Source organism: Physella acuta, unplaced genomic scaffold (genome assembly GCF_028476545.2).
Source record: "Physella acuta isolate Inbredline_101_S28 unplaced genomic scaffold, ASM2847654v3 ptg000913l, whole genome shotgun sequence".
In the NCBI taxonomy this organism is placed as follows: domain Eukaryota; kingdom Metazoa; phylum Mollusca; class Gastropoda; family Physidae; genus Physella; species Physella acuta.
In genome coordinates, this window is record NW_026732430.1 from 814,347 (window position 1) to 835,069 (window position 20,723).

The 20,723-nt window shown below is 43.7% G+C and overlaps 1 protein-coding gene across 1 annotated transcript in view; it reads right to left on the reverse strand.

Moving 5' to 3' along the window:
* Positions 1–20,723, reverse strand: part of LOC131953169 (cholinesterase 1) — a 57,531-nt gene that overhangs the window by 29,053 nt on the left and 7,755 nt on the right. Inside the window, exon 2 of the mRNA XM_059316225.1 lies at positions 6,281–6,446. Within this exon, the coding sequence (XP_059172208.1) occupies positions 6,281–6,446 (166 nt within the window). The remainder of the gene's footprint in view (positions 1–6,280; positions 6,447–20,723) is intronic.

A 20,723-nucleotide genomic window follows, 5' to 3' on the forward strand; every position in this document is an offset into this window, starting at 1 on the left:
AGACGTCCCTGTCACACCTGTCACACCAAGACGTCCCTGTCACACCAAGACGTCCCTGTCACACCAAGACGTCCCTGTCACACCAAGACGTCCCTGTCACACCAAGACGTCCCTGTCACACCAAGACGTCCCTGTCACACCAAGACGTCCCTGTCACACCAAGACGTCCCTGTCACACCAAGACGTCCCTGTCACACCAAGACGCCCCTGTCACACCAAGACGTCCCTGTCACACCAAGACGTCCCTGTCACCAATCTTCAGGTTAATAACGTGTCCACCCATGTCACCCATCTCTCCACGATCCACATGGATTAAAGACGGCTGCTTCAATCAGATGACCCGCTGCTTCCGACATGAGCCACAAAGACAGATGGCTCAGGGCCCAGCTTCAGACGGCTCCAATCTCCAGACTAGCCGGAGGCTGTTTAAACTTTAATCCCCGCGATATCGAGGCGTAATGCAGGTGCTTTAATCGCCATGATATTGTAGCACATTGCAGGTGATTAATCCACACGTTTAGGCTCATTTCCTTTTCCTTGATCCAAACGTGATTAGCCCAAGGCATTCCCGTGAAATATGATCCCCATTTCTATCACAGAGCGTGTGGAGTAGACGCCAGAGAACGTAAACTACCGAGGGCTATGTTCTTTAAGCGAACTAGCACAATAAACTCTCCAGCCATTGACGCTACGATCACATTGGAGAAGTGCAATTAATTTATGGACGCTGTTTAGTTGGACTCTTCAAGGCTAATGAGTGTCGGCTTCATTAGCGCCGAGTCTTCTTGAGACAGTTCGCAGACCTGTCTGCTGGTTTGCTTCGGGGTGGTGTCACGTTAATTGGTGTCTTGGTAATTGGTGCTATGTTAATTGGGACCACCAAACACAGAAGTGATTCTGGTCAGTTGATTTCAATGGGTCCGGGTAGGCGGTGCTGTTAGCTGTAGCTGATGTTGTTACAGTTAGTCTTCAAGTCTTAATGTATCATCAAGTCGAGTCTTGACGTCGCACAAACTCAAGTCTTACAAAAAGATAATTAACGGGACCGATGTGTAAATATGTTGATTAAAAGTACACGGAGATTTTGGTTTGAAAAACTCATCTAAACATAACACATCTAAACATAACACATCTAAAAAAAACATATAAACATAACACATCTAAACATAACACATCTAAACATAACACATCTAAACATAACACATCTAAACATAACACACCTAAACATAACACATCAAAACATCACACATCTATACAAAACACATCTAAACAAAACACATTTAAACAACGCACATCTAAACATCACACATCTAAACATAACACACCTAACTATAACACATCTAAACATAATACATCTAAACATAACACATCTCAACATAACACATCTAAACATAACACATCTATACATAACACATCTAAACATAACACATCTAAACATAACACATCTAAACATAACACATCTAAACAAAACACATCAAAACATAACACATCTAAACAAAACACATCTAAACAAAACACATCAAAACATAACACATCAAAACATAACACATCTAAACATAACACATCTAAACATAACACATCTAAACATAACACATGTAAACATAACACATCTAAACATAACACATGTAAACATAACACATCTAAACATAACACACCTAGACATAACACACCTAAACATAACACATCTAAACATAACACATCTAAACAAAACACATCAAAACATAACACATCTAAACAAAACACATCTAAACAAAACACATCAAAACATAACACATCAAAACATAACACATCTAAACATAACACATCTAAACATAACACATCTAAACATAACACATCTAAACATAACACATCTAAACATAACACATCTAAACATAACACATCTAAACAAAACACATCAAAACATAACACATCTAAACAAAACACATCTAAACAAAACACATCAAAACATAACACATCAAAACATAACACATCTAAACATAACACATCTAAACATAACACATCTAAACATAACACATGTAAACATAACACATCTAAACATAACACATGTAAACATAACACATCTAAACATAACACACCTAGACATAACACACCTAAACATAACACATCTAAACATAACACATCTAAACAAAACACATCAAAACATAACACATCTAAACAAAACACATCTAAACAAAACACATCAAAACATAACACATCAAAACATAACACATCTAAACATAACACATCTAAACATAACACATCTAAACATAACACATCTAAACATAACACATCTAAACATAACACATCTAAACATAACACATCTAAACATAACACATCTAAACATAACACATCTAAACAAAACACATCAAAACATAACACATCTAAACAAAACACATCTAAACAAAACACATCAAAACATAACACATCAAAACATAACACATCTAAACATAACACATCTAAACATAACACATCTAAACATAACACATGTAAACATAACACATCTAAACATAACACATGTAAACATAACACATCTAAACATAACACACCTAGACATAACACACCTAAACATAACACATCTAAACATAACACATCTAAACAAAACACATCAAAACATAACACATCTAAACAAAACACATCTAAACAAAACACATCAAAACATAACACATCAAAACATAACACATCTAAACATAACACATCTAAACATAACACATCTAAACATAACACATCTAAACATAACACATCTAAACATAACACATCTAAACACAACACATCTAAACATCAAGACACGAACTCAGCCAGCAAAACAATATCAACGTAAAAATGTAGCGTACAAATTAACTTGTGAACTAGAGACACTTGTTGAAGGGAAGATGTCTGATGTTTTGACGTGTTGCCTCGAGGGTATTAGCTGGTTCAAATTATCAGGGAGATTTTGTTTTTTTACACAAAACTTGAACTTGTCCCACATAATGGACTAATGTTAGACCATTTGTAAATGTAGTTACAATTTGAAAATGGATGACATCTTCTAAATTTTAGTTTTCGTTTTAAAAAGGATCAGTTAAAATTTAATCCGCGTTTATAACTTGGACAAAGCAACGACACAAATTTAGGATCATCTTCGCCTGACGGAAAGACTAAAACAACTGACCAGCAGACTACTTGAGCTGACCACAAGGCTAACAAGGACTGACCATTAGGCTAACACGGGCTGATCATTAGGCTAACAAGGACTGACCACTAGGCTAACACGGGCTGACCACTAGGCTAACACGGACTGACCATTAGGCTAACACGGACTGACCATTAGGCTAACACGGGCTGACCACTAGGCTAATACGGGCTGACCATTAGGCTAACACGGGCTGACCACTAGGCTAACACGGACTGACCATTAGGCTAACAAGGACTGACCACTAGGCTAACACGGGCTGACCACTAGGCTAACACGGACTGACCATTAGGCTTACACGGGCTGACCACTAGGCTAATACGGGCTGACCATTAGGCTAACACGGGCTGACCACTAGGCTAACACGGACTGACCATTAGGCTAACACGGACTGACCATTAGGCTAGCACGGGCTGACCACTAGGCTAACACGGGCTGACCACTAGGCTAATACGGGCTGACCATTAGGCTAACACGGGCTGACCATTAGGCTAGCAGGGTTTCAGAACTGAGACCAGTGTTGACAATTAAGACAGCTTACCTTTGGGGCGAAGATATTGAGACAGCTTACCTTTGGGGCGAAGATGTTGAGGTAGAGACAGCTTATCTTTGGGGCGAAGATGTTGAGGTAGAGACAGCTTACCTTTGGGGCGAAGATGTTGAGGTAGAGACAGCTTATCTTTGGGGCGAAGATGTTGAGGTAGAGACAGCTTACCTTTGGGGCGAAGATGTAGAGACAGCTTACCTTTGGGGCGAAGATGTTGAGGTAGAGACAGCTTATCTTTGGGGCGAAGATGTTGAGGTAGAGACAGCTTACCTTTGGGGCGAAGATATTGAGACAGCTTACCTTCGGGGCGAAGATGTTGAGGTAGAGACAGCTTACCTTTGGGGCGAAGATGTTGAGGTAGAGACAGCTTACCTTTGGGGCGAAGATGTTGAGGTAGAGACAGCTTACCTTTGGGGCGAAGATGTTGAGGTAGAGACAGCTTACCTTTGGGGCGAAGATATTGAGACAGCTTACCTTTGGGGTGAAGATGTTGAGGTAGAGACAGCTTACCTTTGGGGCGAAGATATTGAGACAGCTTACCTTTGGGGCGAAGATGTTGAGGTAGCTTACCTTTGGGGCGAAGATGTTGAGGTAGAGACAGCTTACCTTTGGGGCGAAGATGTTGAGGTAGAGACAGCTTACCTTTGGGGCGAAGATGTTGAGGTAGAGACAGCTTACCTTTGGGGCGAAGATGTTGAGGTAGAGACAGCTTACCTTTGGGGCGAAGATATTGAGAGAGCTTACCTTTGGGGCGAAGATGTTGAGGTAGAGACAGCTTACCTTTGGGGCGAAGATGTTGAGGTAGAGACAGCTTACCTTTGGGGCGAAGATGTTGAGGTAGAGACAGCTTATCTTTGGGGCGAAGATGTTGAGGTAGAGACAGCTTACCTTTGGGGCGAAGATGTTGAGGTAGAGACAGCTTACCTTTGGGGCGAAGATGTTGAGGTAGGGACAGCTTACCTTTGGGGCGAAGATGTTGAGGTAGAGACAGCTTACCTTTGGAGCGAAGATGTTGAGGTAGGGACAGCTTACCTTTGGGGCGAAGATGTTGAGACAGCTTACCTTTGGAGCAAAGATGTTGAGGTAGAGACAGCTTACCTTTGGGGCGAAGATGTAGAGACAGCTTACCTTTGGAGCGAAGATGTTGAGGTAGGGACAGCTTACCTTTGGGGCGAAGATGTTGAGACAGCTTACCTTTGGAGCGAAGATGTTGAGGTAGAGACAGCTTACCTTTGGGGCGAAGATATTGAGACAGCTTACCTTTGGGGCGAAGATGTTGAGGTAGAGACAGCTTACCTTTGGGGCGAAGATGTAGAGACAGCTTACCTTTGGGGCGAAGATGTAGAGACAGCTTACCTTTGGGGCGAAGATGTTGAGGTAGAGACAGCTTACCTTTGGGGCGAAGATGTTGAGGTAGAGACAGCTTACCTTTGGACCGAAGATGTTGAGGTAGAGACAGCTTACCTTTGGGGCGAAGATGTTGAGGTAGAGACAGCTAACCTTTGGGGCGAAGATGTTGAGACAGCTTACCTTTGGGGCGAAGATGTTATGACAGCTTACCTTTGGGGCGAAGATGTTGAGGTAGAGACAGCTTACCTTTGGGGCGAAGATGTTGAGACAGCTTACCTTTGGGGCGAAGATGTTGAGACAGCTTACCTTTGGGGTGAAGATGTTGAGGTAGAGACAGCTAACCTTTGGGGCGAAGATGTTGAGACAGCTTACCTTTGGGGCGAAGATGTTGAGGTAGAGACAGCTTACCTTTGGGGCGAAGATGTTGAGGTAGAGACAGCTTACCTTTGGGGCGAAGATGTTGAGGTAGAGACAGCTTACCTTTGGGGCGAAGATGTTGAGGTAGAGACAGCTTACCTTTGGGGCGAAGATGTTGAGGTAGGGACAGCTTACCTTTGGGGCGAAGATGTTGAGGTAGAGACAGCTTACCTTTGGGGCGAAGATGTTGAGGTAGAGACAGCTTACCTTTGGAGCGAAGATGTTGAGACAGCTTACCTTTGGGGCGAAGATATTGAGAGAGCTTACCTTTGGGGCGAAGATGTTGAGGTAGAGACAGCTTACCTTTGGAGCGAAGATGTTGAGACAGCTTACCTTTGGGGCGAAGATATTGAGAGAGCTTACCTTTGGGGCGAAGATGTTGAGGTAGAGACAGCTTACCTTTGGGGTGAAGATGTTGAGGTAGAGACAGCTAACCTTTGGGGCGAAGATGTTGAGACAGCTTACCTTTGGGGCGAAGATGTTGAGGTAGAGACAGCTTACCTTTGGGGCGAAGATGTTGAGGTAGAGACAGCTTACCTTTGGGGCGAAGATGTTGAGACAGCTTACCTTTGGGGCGAAGATGTTGAGGTAGAGACAGCTTACCTTTGGGGCGAAGATGTTGAGGTAGAGACAGCTTACCTTTGGGGCGAAGATGTTGAGGTAGGGACAGCTTACCTTTGGGGCGAAGATGTTGAGGTAGAGACAGCTTACCTTTGGGGCGAAGATGTTGAGGTAGAGACAGCTTACCTTTGGGGCGAAGATGTTGAGGTAGAGACAGCTTACCTTTGGGGCGAAGATGTTGAGGTAGAGACAGCTTACCTTTGGGGCGAAGATGTTAAGGTAGAGACAGTCCTCACTCGTCTTGTTGAACTCCGGCACGTGCATCTGGATGTACTCCACGCCCATGCGCGGCTGGGGGCAGGCGGGGGAGAGCTCCTGGGTGGGTCTGATCCCCTGCCATCTCTCTGGCGGGACGGGAGGCTGAAATATTGGTAGACAGATGGTGTCACGTCAGTGGGATATAAGAGTCACGTCAGTAGGCAACGATAGTCACGTCAGTAATAGTCACGTCAGTAGGCAACAATTGTCACGTCAGAAGGCAACGATAGTCACCCTCAAAATAGTCACGTCAGTGGGCAACGATAGTCACGTCAGTAATAGTCACGTCAGTAGGCAACAATTGTCACGTCAGAAGGCAACGATAGTCACCCTCAAAATAGTCACGTCAGTAGGCAACGATAGTCACGTCATTAGGCAACAATGGTCACGTCAGAAGGCAACGATAGTCACCCTCAAAATAGTCTCGTCAGTAGGCAACAATTGTCACGTCAGAAGGCAACGATAGTCACCCTCAAAATAGTCACGTCAGTAGGCAACGATAGTCACGTCATTAGGCAACAATGGTCACGTCATTAGGCAACAATGGTCACGTCAGTAGGCAACAATAGTCACGTCAGTAGGCAACTGGAACGAAACTAATGAAATAAGATGGAAAACCTCGACGCTTCACCAAAAACAGCAAACTCTCTACTAGACGATTGTATCGCAGAAATATGAAGAGATTTTCTCAACAATGGGTATCTTTCGTAGGTGAAGCAGAGCCGACGTGTGTCAGCAGCCGCATTATATGAAGAGATTATGTGTGTCAATAGCCACATTATCTGAAAAGATTAGTGTCATTAGACACTATTTCTGTAGAGATTATGAAGTATATTCTCAATTACTTTAGCGATCAAAACCTAAAACAATTGTCTACCAACCCAACCCAAATCTGTCTACCAACCCAATCTAAACCTGTCAGCCAACCCAGCCTAAACCTGCCTACCAACCCAACCTAAACCTGTCTACCAACCCAACCTAAACCTGCCTACCAACCCAACATAAACCTGCCAGCCAACCCAACCTACACCAGCCTACCAACCCAACCTACACCAGCCTGCCAACCCAACCTAAACCTGTCTGCCAACCCAACCTAAACCTGTCTACCAACCCAACCTAAACCTGTCTGCCAACCCAACATAAGCCTGCCAACCAACCCAACCTACACCAGCCTACCAACCCAACCTACACCAGCCTGCCAACCCAACCTAAACCTGTCTACCAACCCAACCTAAACCTGTCTACCAACCCAACCTACACCAGCCTCCCAACCCAACATAAACCTGCCAGCCAACCCAACCTAAACCTGCCTACCAACCAATAGATGGCCTAGTTCGTCACTTTCGTCACACCCCTGAGTCGACTCAAAATTTGACGAACAACAAAACAAGTTAGCAACGGTTATAAAAAAATTAGGGGACAAGAAGAAATTAAAGCTGAAAAAGTTGATTTAAATAGCGAGAGAAACCGCAAAAGAAAGAAACCACATTGTCATGTAGAATATCAAATAGCGTTCGGCTTAGCGGGATTTCCCGACCTGTAAAAATAGACGTTTGACCGCATACAAGGAACAAGTTTAGGGAAACTCGTTGAGTAGTTGTGGACGGCCAAGATTTTATCCGCCGTCTAAGTTTTGATTTATTGACGGCCAAGTTTTGATTTATTGACGGCCAAGTTTTGATTTATTGAAGGCCAAGATTTGATTTATTGACGGCAAAGTTTTGATTTATTGACGGCCAAGATTTGATTTCTTGACGGCCAAGTTTTGATTTATTGACGGCCAAGGTTCGATTTGTTGACGGCCAAGTTTTGATTTATTGACGGCCAAGTTTTGATTTATTGACGGCCAAGGTTCGATTTGTTGACGGCCAAGATTTGATTTCTTGACGGCCAAGATTTGATTTCTTGACGGCCAAGATTTGATTTGTTGACGGCCAAGTTTTGATTTGTTGACGGCCAAGTTTTGATTTATTGACGGCCAAGGTTCGATTTGTTGACGGCCATGGTTCGATTTGTTGACGGCCAAGTTTTGATTTGTTGACGGCCAAGTTTTGATTTATTGTCGGCCAAGTTTTGATTTGTTGACGGCCAAGGTTCGATTTGTTGACGGCCAAGGCTTAAAGAGAAAGGTGCTACATGTGTGTAAGCCATATTCTCCTCAGATACTGTAGCGGCAGACATTTTGGTTGCTGTACTGGTTTACCCCTAGAAGGCCAAAGTCTGTCCTTTGGACGGCCAAATTCAGACAGATTGACGGCCAGTTGAAACGAGTTGATCTGAACTTAAGAATGTCTGAATGAATTATCTGATCCGTTAATTACCGCCCTGCCCGTCCGCCGCTGACCTCCCTGAACAAATTGTTCTCTGCTCAAATCACAAGCTCCGCCCCCCCCCCCCTCCCTCGCTGGTCAGGTAAGCAGAAAAACATGACCTTTGCCCTCTGATGTAGGGGTGACCGAGCGGGTTTTCTGTAAATTTAGAACGTTAATCACTTAGGGGGGGGGGGGGGGGCGATAGGAGGCTGGTGGGAAATATGAGGATATGGTTTATGGTTGCAGCCACACACATATACACAGCCATACACAGCCACATCCAGCCACATCCAGCCACACACAGCCACACACAGCCACATCCAGCCACACCCAGCCACACACAGCCACATCCAGCCACACCCAGCCACATCCAGCCACATCCAGCCACACACAGCCACACACAGCCACACCCAGCCACACACAGCCACATCCAGCCACACCCAGCCACATCCAGCCACATCCAGCCACACACAGCCACACACAGCCACATCCAGCCACACCCAGCCACACACAGCCACATCCAGCCACACACAGCCACACCCAGCCACACACAGCCACATCCAGCCACACCCAGCCACATCCAGCCACACCCAGCCACATCCAGCCACACACAGCCACACACAGCCATACCCAGCCACACCCAGCCGCACACAGCCACATCCAGCCACACCCAGCCACATCCAGCCACACCCAGCCACACACAGCCACACACAGCCACACACAGCCATACCCAGCCACACCCAGCCGCACACAGCCACATCCAGCCACACCCAGCTATACACAGCCACAAACAGCCACACACAGCCACACACAGCCACACACAGTCACACACATACACACAGCCACACACAGCCACACACAGCGACAAACAGCCACACACAGCCACACACAGCCACACACATATACACAGCCACAAACAGCCACACACATATACACAGCCACACACAGCCACACACATACACACAGCCACAAACAGCCACACACATATACACAGCCACACACAGCCACACACATACACACAGCCACAAACAGCCACACACATATACACAGCCACAAACAGCCACACACAGCCACACACATATACACAGCCACACACAGCCACATCCAGCCACACACATATACACAGCCACACACAGCCACACACAGCCACACACAGCGACACACAGCCACACAGCTACATATTGCAAGACAGCCACCCAGTCATACATAGTCATATCTATAAACTGCCACCCAAGTCACAGCTACAGCCAGCCAAATGATAACAACCACATATTATGGTAGTCTCCACACCACATAAACCACACCTCCTCCACCTCACCACCCCAACCACACCACACCACCACCCACAACCAGAGTTTCTTCCAGGCATCTCTACCGCCCCCCCCCCCCACTGAACGAAATGAAATTTATATAATTTATATAGAAAATATATACTTTTAACAGTGTCCGCCCTCCCCCGAAGAAAGTCTTCCCCCACTCCCCGAAAATTTCAAGTGCCACCCCCCCCCCCCCCGAGAAAAAAGTCTGGAAGAAACACTGCCCACAACTTCATATCACACCCATCTCTTCACACAGAGGAAAAAAAACGAATTGGTAAAATTGTAAAAAAATGGCGAAAGATAAATCAGGTTTAAATTGTTCAGAGTTGAGAGAGCTAAAAACTCGTGAGAAAAATGTAAGCTCGGAGTTTTAGCTGTCCAAAAAAACGTGTTTAATTAATTGCGTAATTAATTTCCAAATTTCTAGCATTCACAGTACATCATATTTGAGGTGACCTATGAAACGTTATGACGTAGTCGATGATCTACTGAATGACGTGATCCACGACTACGGTGTTGCGTGATCAACGACCCAGCGATGACGTGATCAGATACCAGGGAGTGACGTGATCAGTTACCACGGAGTGACGTGATCAGTTACCACGGAGTGACGTGATCAGTTACCACGGAGTGACGTGATCAGTTACCACGGAGTGACGTGATCAGTTACCACGGAGTGACGTGATCAGTTACCACGGAGTGACGTGATCAGTTACCACGGAGTGACGTGATCAGTTACCACGGAGTGACGTGATCAGTTACTACGGAGTGACGTGATCAGTTACCACGGAGTGACGTGATCAGTTACTACGGAGTGACGTGATGTTGTGAACCCTGCCCTACTTCCAGTGGTGACTAATGTCCTATTGCTGTCGACCAGTTCCTTCCCCTGAACATCCTGGACAGGCTCGGATATACGTCACGTGACCAAAGTACTCACGCCACTCAACAATCACTCACACTTAGATCACATGACATCTATCTAGACACATGGCATCTATATAGATACATGACTTCTATGAGGACACTTGACATATATCTAGACACATGACATCTATGAGGACACTTGACATCTATCTAGACATATGACTTCTAAGTAGACACATGACATCTATCTAGACACATGGCATCTACGTAGACACATGACATCTATCTAGACACATGACATATATCTAGATACATGACATCTATGTAGACACAAAACATATCTAGACACATGACATCCATCTAGACACATGGCATCTTTCTAGACACATGACATCTAATTAATTCACATCTGAGTGCTAGGTACGAACATGAGCTGAGCCCAGCTCACCCCCCTTCCCCATTAGTGTGCAGCTAATGAGCTGCACATGGCTTGTCTGAAGTGACCAATTATGCTGGGGCCGCCACCAAAGTCGTCAGGAAACCTTTTGAGCGGCACGAGCTAAGAAAACGGATGTTGAAATGTGACGTCACGCTGTGACGGACGCCGTGCTACACGCTGATTGGTCGGTTTCGCAAGCAGGCCACAGCACGCTTGACCTTCACCTTACAAATCCTACTCGTATATACGCTCAATACGAAATCATATTGAGCAATCACAATCAGCATTCACAATCATCAATCACAATCATAATCATCAATCATCATTAAAAATCATCAATCATCAATAACAATCATCAATCGCGATCATCAGTCACAATAATCAATCACAATCAGCAACCACAATCAGCAATCACAATCAGCGATAGTGTGAAATCTTGTAGTAGTGTGGTATACAGCAAAAGCTACTGTATATTTATGACCCGGAAGTCGACCTCTGACCTCAAGCACCAAATTGTCCAACCAGTACAAGATGCTCCTTGTACACGCGCGGACCTCCGAGAAAAATGTACTTTTGTACTTTCATTCCCTTTTTCCAACTGGCGAGAAACCAGAAACTCTAGTCACAATAAACAAGGTGGAAATAAGACTGTTGGTCGGCAGGGGGTGAGGGGGTATGTTTGTTTCAACAACATCTTGTGTAGTCACATGACCCGTGTGCACCTGTGTGACTCACCTCAACCACCGCCAGGTACAGCATTGTTCAACGCCATCAAAAGAGAAACATTCAACTGGGCAGCCGCAAGATGGTCTCAAATTATAAACTTACCATCAGTCCACAAACCTAAAGAGTGTATCGTGCCAATGGCGTAGCTAGGGTATTTGGGTCCACAAGTCTCAAGAGTGTATTGTGCCAGGGGCGTAGCTAGGGTATTTGGGTCCACAAGTCTCAAGAGTGTATTGTGCCAGGGGCGTAGCTAGGGTATTTGGTCCCACAAGTCTCAAGAGTGTATCGTGCCAGGGGCGTAGCTAGGGTATTTGGTCCCACAAGTCTCAAGAGTGTATCGTGCCAGGGGCGTAGCTAGGGTATTTGGTCCCACAAGTCTCAAGAGTGTATCGTGCCAGGGGCGTAGCTAGGGTATTTGGTCCCACAAGTCTCAAGAGTGTATCGTGCCAGGGGCGTAGCTAGGGTATTTGGTCCCACAAGTCTCAAGAGTGTATCGTGCCAGGGGCGTAGCTAGGGTATTTGGTCCCACAAGTCTCAAGAGTGTATCGTGCCAGGGGCGTAGCTAGGGTATTTGGGTCCACAAGTCTCAAGAGTGTATCGTGCCAGGGGCGTAGCTAGGGTATTTGGTCCCACAAGTCTCAAGAGTGTATCGTGCCAGGGGCGTAGCTAGGGTATTTGGGTCCACAAGTCTCAAGAGTGTATCGTGCCAGGGGCGTAGCTAGGGTATTTGGTCCCACAAGTCTCAAGAGTGTATCGTGCCAGGGGCGTAGCTAGGGTATTTGCTGCCTATCCAGGACTGAGATTTACACAAAAAATAATCCCGATAAATCGGACGCCATTACCCGGACATACCCACTTCTGCCCGTCGTTGTCCGTGTCCCAACAACTACTCCGTGTATTGTTTAGGTCACGTAACTCTGTCCGTGTATTGTTTAGGTGACGTAACTCTGTCCGTGTATTGTTTAGGTGACGTCACTCTGTCCGTGTATTGTTTAGGTGACGTCACTCACTTCGTGTATTGTTTATGTGACGTCACTCACTTCGTGTATTGTTTATGCGCCGTCTCTCTGTTCGTGTATTGTTTATGTGACGTCACTCTGTCCGTGCATTGTTTAGGTCACTTTACTCTGTGTATTGTTTAGGTCACGTTACTCCATATGTGTATTGTTTAGGTCACGTTACTCCATATGTGTATTGTTTAGGTGAAGTTACGCAAACTGTGGTTATTCAGGTAAGGCTTTGACATTTTTAAATTTCCAATTTTAAGTTTCCTATGAAATCCTTTATACATTTCAATTTTAATTTAGTTAAAAACAGTATTCCAGATATGAATACAATAAATAGAGCAGGTTCTAACATTCTGAGAAGGTAAAACAGGTTTGCATTACTTTGTGAACAGAAATTGGAAAAACTGTAGCACCAGTCTTTAAAGGTTCGTCACATTTGAATGTCAGTCACTGTAAAATCAGGTGTCAGTTTTTAAGTATCTGTCTCTTCTGGGTGTAAACTGTAAGATATCATGAGAGATCTACCACCGCATCAGGAGCAGTGTTTCTTCCAGACTTTTTTCTCCGGGGGGGGGGGCACTTGAAATTTTCGGGGGGTCGGTAAACTTTCTTCGGGGGGGGGGGGGCGGACACTGTTAAAAATATATATTTTCTATATAAATTATATAAATTTCATTCCGCTCGGGGGGGGGGGGGGGCGGTAAAAAATTTTCGGGGGGGGGGGGCGGGGGCTTTGTCCCCCGCCCCCCCGAAGAGATGCCTGGAAGAAACTCTGATCAGGAGAGAACTATCACCGCACCAAGGTCTGCACGAACCACGAACCACAAACCACGAACCACAAACCACGAACCACGAACCACGAACCACAAACCACGAACCACAAACCACGAACCACAAACCACAAACCACAAACCACGAACCACAAACCACGAACCACGAACCACGAACCACGAACCACGAACCACGAACCACAAACCACGAACCACGAACCACGAACCACGAACCACAAACCACAAACCACAAACCACGAACCATAAACCACGAACCACAAACCACGAACCACAAACCACGAACCGCGAACCACAAACCACGAACCATAAACCACGAACCACAAACCACGAACCACAAACCACGAACTACAACCATGTGTAGCCAAAGATTTACTTTGTCTCGATCCAAATCTCAGGGAATTGAGTCCATGTGTTGGCCAGATTTTTACATTCTTTTCTTCCAAATTAGATTTTATCTTGTTGGTCTTTCGTATACCTGTAGGACGCGCTTTAAGACGTGAGTATTAATGGGTAAAGGAAAAAACACCAAGTCCTCTTGACCCCTTCTTGTAGGTCATCCCTTCGGGGGAATAAAAACACAACTTATACACTTAGTCGTACCTGAATCGTCCACTTAAATACTATTAAAAATCTGGCAACACTACCGCTTGAACAAACTGGCATCCGGGGTATTTGGACAGGTGAATCTAAAGCACGGAGGTACCTTCGGCCAGTGCTGGCATTTTCCTGGCGATGCCGCCCCTGGCTCCTGCCATTTCGCCGATTGAAAATCAAATTCTTACTGTTACCTTCGGAAAAACTCGACTGGATTTTCCCGATAAGATTCGCGAATCGACGCCCGGCTTTAAATGTCAAACACGCCGAGTGGAAAGGTCGTTAGTTTAAAAAGAATAGCGGCTTTATTATCATTTACAGAAACAACAGGAAGACAATGCTTGGGTTCCTGTGGGTTTGTCTAGAACTGTAAACACGAGGCGATAAGAAGACAATGTTCGACTCTAATGTGGGCGGGAGATCTAGATTCCAGTTGTCGTCTGCACATCTTTCAGTGGTTCTCCGCTCACGTGCAAAATGTTATTCAACACTACAGCAACGTCATCGAGACTTTGATCCTCTTTTAGCATGCTCATTATTTCTTAGCTCCCCTTTTTAAAACCACTCACCACTTGTGGTTCAAATATTGAACCACCAGCCCCATGGCTAGCACACATGAAACCACCCACCCCTGATTGCATGTTACCCCCCCCCCCCCCCTACCGCTGATTACCCAATGTTACCCCCCCCCCCCCGTTTCACCCCGCCCCCCAGATTACCCTCGGTTACCCCAGACACACCTTATCTTTAATTACCGTGGCAAATCTCACCTTTAAAACTCTAGCCGCCTTTCATCTCACGTGGTGTCAAAGGTCAAGGTTTTTTAAAATTCACATCACGTGACTGTTTCATGCCAACAGCCCTAACGACACAAAAAGACTCGCCAACCTCACAACTCTACCGAACGTCAACCATATTAGTGAGTGACACAATAAAGTCCACTCTCTAGGCACACAAGGCATTACAGTATCGTATCAAAGTTGTCTGTCCTTGATATAGTTCACTAAAGTTGTCTGTCATATAGTTCACCAAAGTTGTCTGTCCTTTAGTTCACCAAAGTTGTCTGTCCTTGATATAGTTCACCAAAGTTGTCTATCCTTGATATAGTTCACCAAAGTTGTCTGTCCTTGATATAGTTCACCAAAGTTGTCTATCCTTGATATAGTTCACCAAAGTTGTCTGTCCTTTAGTTCACCAAAGTTGTCTATCCTTGATATAGTTCACCAAAGTTGTCTGTCCTTTAGTTCACCACAGTTGTCTGTCCTTTAGTTCACCAAAGTTGTCTGTCCTTTAGTTCACCAAAGTTGTCTGTCCTTTAGTTCACCAAAGTTGTCTGTCCTTTATATAGTTCACCAAAGTTGTCTGTCCTTTATATAGTTCACCAAAGTTGTCTGTCCTTGATATAGTTCACCAAAGTTGTCTATCCTTGATATAGTTCACCAAAGTTGTCTGCCCTTGATATAGTTCACCAAAGTTGTCTGTCCTTTAGTTCACCACAGTTGTCTGTCCTTTAGTTCACCAAAGTTGTCTGTCCTTTAGTTCACCAAAGTTGTCTGTCCTTTAGTTCACCAAAGTTGTCTGTCCTTTATATAGTTCACCAAAGTTGTCTGTCCTTGATATAGTTCACCAAAGTTGTCTGTCCTGGATATAGTTCACCAAAGTTGTCTGTCCTTGATATAGTTCACCAAAGTTGTCTGTCCTTGATAAAGTTCACCAACCAGACGAGTCCGAGGAGGCACTATGACGTCACCGCTGGGTGAGATGACGTCACCGCTGGGCCAGATGACGATAAGGCCCGATGACGTCACCACTGGGCCTGATGACGATAAGGCCCGATGACGTCACCACTGGGCCTGATGACGATAAGGCCCGATGACGTCACCGCCGTGCGAGATGACGTCACCGCTGGGCCAGATGACGATAAGGCCCGCTGACGTCACCGCTGTGCGAGATGACGTCACCGCTGGGCCAGATGACGATAAGGCCCGCTGACGTCACCGCTGGGCGAGATGACGTCACCGCTGGGCCAGATGACGATAAGGCCCGATGACGTCACCGCTGGCCAGATGACGATAAGGTAGACGAGGACTGGAATGATTGGAACGTGATACCGGTGGGAGAGGTCGGGACCTGTTGCACGTGCAAGGTGGGGGTGGGGTGGGGCAGAGAAATTTCTAGAAAATCTGGACTGAAGGTCACGTGACGAGGCGTTGGGTGGCCACAAATAACCAGTCAGGATGTGATAATTTGTGATCCATAAGAAACACATGTTTTTGCTACAAGCCTGAGGTGGGGGTGGGAGTGGGGTGGGTGGGGTGGGGGGTGGAATGGATGGGGTAGAGATATGATATACCCATCTAGTAAATCAGCTGATAACTCTGACGGTGTTTCTGGTTTCATTTTCTATCCGGACATTCTGATGTACATTTCTAGCCGGACATTCTGATGTACATTTCTAGCCGGACATTCTGATGTAAATTTCTAGCCGGGCATTCTGATGTAAATTTGTAGCCGGACATTCTGATGTAAATTTCTATCCGGACATTCTGATGTGAATTTCTAGCCGGACATTCTGATGTGAATTTCTAGCCGGACATTCTGATGTACATTTCTAGCCGGACATTCTGATGTAAATTTCTAGCCGGGCATTCTGATGTAAATTTCTAGCCGGACATTCTGATGTAAATTTCTATCCGGACATTCTGATGTGAATTTCTAGCCGGACATTCTGATGTGAATTTCTAGCCGGACATTCTAATGTAAATTTCTAGCCGGACATTCTGATGTAAAATTTTTTAAGTATCCTGACCCCCCCCATGTTAAATAATGTAGTATCCCATGAGTCCCCTGACCACCAGTTGCTCACCTACAATGATCACCTACGTACCTTACTGCACACAGACGGGTTAAACCTAAAGCTTTGGGCTTGCGCTCCTTGTTTCAATCGCCAAGATACGAAACAAAACAGAGAATTAGACAAGGAAATAGTTAATTTTTCCTTAGATGTGTCGGTTGGCTCTTGATATACACGACTATGAGAAAGGTTAGGATAGTTTGGGTTAGGTTTATCTCTACCCCCTCCCCCCCCATTACAACTTTGAAGCCTCTTAGGGTATGTGTTGCTCATGGATGCTCTTGAGGCTGGGGTTAAGCTTAACTGGGTCATAATCCAAATGAGACACGAGACCAATCGACTAACACTTACAGTGGGAGCTTATCTTAATCTATCAAAGACAAGAAAGTCGAACGGATCGAGAGTAGGCGTGTTGACTGATATGACGTCATGGAAATATGTGTAAACATGGGTCACCAGTCACGTGGGTTTCAACACAACTAAACGGCTTTATTAAACTTTAACACAATTGAGGTATAAGTATTTGCTGTTAAAGAATATTTATTAAAAATCTCACTTGAAATGAAATGAAACTTATTGTTACACTTTGAAATTTTCAATCAGTTAATGGGCAAGTCCCACACGAGTGATAGTTTGGTCTTTATCCAACGTTAGCGTCTGGTGTAAAATGTTAAAGGCTTGAGCGAGATTACGTTAGTTAATTGGTAATAAACAAGCAGTAAAATCAATTTCACGAAAATAAGCAAGGATGATTCTTGGGCTTCCAATAAAAAAAAAACATAATTTAAACGTGAAAGATTTGAAGCGAATCGAGGTGAAACCAACCAATCGCGTGCTTGATCCTGTCACGTGAACAATGGCGTTTTCAGAAGCTGTCACGTGCCCTGATATTTGGTAGCTGATAAACTTGTCCGATTATTTCATCTAAATTCTATATCGCCAGCAAATGTTTTCAAGAAACTGGTAATTAAAGTGTCGTCAAATTAAATTCCTGCTTATGCTGTAAAAACGAGGACCATCAAATTATCAACTACAAAGTTAAGGACCACCAAATCATCAACCACTATAATAAGGACCACCAAATCATGAACCACAATAATGAGGACCACCAACAAGCAGTAATTAAACATGACACAGAGATCAATCAATGACTGATCCCTTTATTACACTCTAAAACAATCGATTGAAATCGGAAACGGAAAAAAAATTAGGCTATTTTTGTGTTTAATAAATCGATAAACAAGATATCGATTTAATAATCTCGCGTCACTAGAGATAACGTGAGACTAACACGAGACTAACATGAGACCATCAAATATCATGTGACGAACACGAGAATAACTCAACTAACTTCAGAATTTTTTCTTATTTCATTGCACTTTAAAGCTTATTAACATAACGTTTCTTGTAGCTGTTTATCATCTAATCCAGGGGTTCCCAACCCCGTGCCCGCGGGCGCCATGGCGCCCGCCGAACGATTCGTACGTGCCCGCCTCTCACTATTCGACAGAGACAGAATCGAAAGTTTGAGGGGGGGGGGGGTGCAAATCGAAAGTTTTGTCCCCGGGTGAAGGGAAGGGTCGCTACGCCTCTGGAAGGAGGTTGTCGATTTAAAATAGGTGGAGCCCGCCACCCTACCGATATTTTAGAATGTGCTCTAGAGTAAAAAAGGTTGGGAACCCCTGATCTAATCTTTAGTAATTATTCATATAAAAGGAAAGAGGTAAGAAAATTACCATCGAAGACTCGAAAACCCTAAACATTCTCATATACTCTTATACAACAGTAAGGATGATGGCAATGATATAGTGCAATGGGGAAGTAGAGATTTAAAAAAAAATACATTTAAAAATAAAACGGGAGTGATCTCGCCTAAACTTTCCCGACTATTCTTATATAACAGAGGGAGGATGGCAACTCGGGATACAGACATGATATTTAATCCACTTTTAATTACTTAAACTTTTTAAAATATAATAGAATCTCGTAGAAAAAAGAATTGCGCACCAAGTGAACGCCAAACAACATGTGTATAATAGTGCGGAATATTATTAGCTCTTTATAAATTCACATGCGGTTTTCGAGAAATCGGAAATAGCGTAAATTACTATCCCGGTTCACGGCAATTACTAAACATTTGATAGAAGGCAGAGAATTAGATATTTTACTTACATGTTAAATTTCATTTATCTATCTGAAATAGTACTCAAGTTATAGGCTTTTGAAAAGTTGAAAGTAGAATAAGCTCCACTTCCGGTTACCATCATATCATATGATATCATACTTCTATATGAAATTTCATCAACCTAGCTGTAACGGTACTTAAGTAATTGTGTTCATACTCACACACACATACATACACACATACACACACAGGCATACGGACAAAATTGCAAAAATATGTTGTTCCGATTCAGTGAGATGTAAAACGTCGAGATTTGTACAAATCTATTTAAAAAAATAAGTACATTATAAGAAAACATTGATTAATTTTAAAAAATGTAATTAAACATCTAATTAAGTTCCAATTTTTGGTCCACTGTCACCGAGTCTTTATCTTAGTGAAAAGTTTAAAACAAAACCGTCCCGTTAAACTGATATTTTTGAGAAATCAGAAATAAACTTTTGTATTATAGAAACCAGGAATAGAGTAAAGCATTACTTCCGGATATGTAGGCCACTCACAATTTGAGAGTTATCCAACTATAAGATACTATACGTGTTGATGAAATTTCGTCTTCCTAACTTCGTCTTCCCACGGAAATAGAGTAAAGTACCGCTTCCGGACACCGGAAATCTTTCAAAAGTTGAAAGAAAGCTACAAATTTGATATTATACTGATTTTTTGAAATTAAGTTTACTTAACTGAACCGGTACTCAAGTTATCGTTTTTACATACGCACTTACAAACGGACAGGATTAAAAAAAATTTCCGGCTCCGGAAGGTTAAAAAAAAAAATTGTCAAAATCTCGATTTAGATTTTAACACGATCACAACGCATCTTTTACATTCCGTATACGATAAAGTAGGGTGGTGTAGAAGGGTGACAACTGTCAAAATATCGGTTCAAGTATTCAGCACGATTGCTAAGCCTCCTTTACACTATGTATTATTGTAAAGTAAAAACTAGTAAAAAAAAGTAGTAGGCCTGTTTAAAACATTTGTACCAAAAAATCGTATATTTAAAATAGTACCTGAACATAGTATTTAAAAATAATAAAAAAAAAAGTTTAAAGTATTATTAAATCAATACTGTTTAAAAAATAGTATTAAAAATATTTTAAAATAGCAGCTTAAAATGCTAATTTTAAAAATAATAAAAAAAAATGAAACGAACAAATCCAACAGTAAATTTTAAAACACCAGGGCTGTAGTCCAAGGTTAACTGCTGCCGTGTCTGGCGCCAATCTCTGGCCGTTCTAACATTAGTTTAATTGGACACAATTTTTTCTTTTGTCGTCTGCTGGTC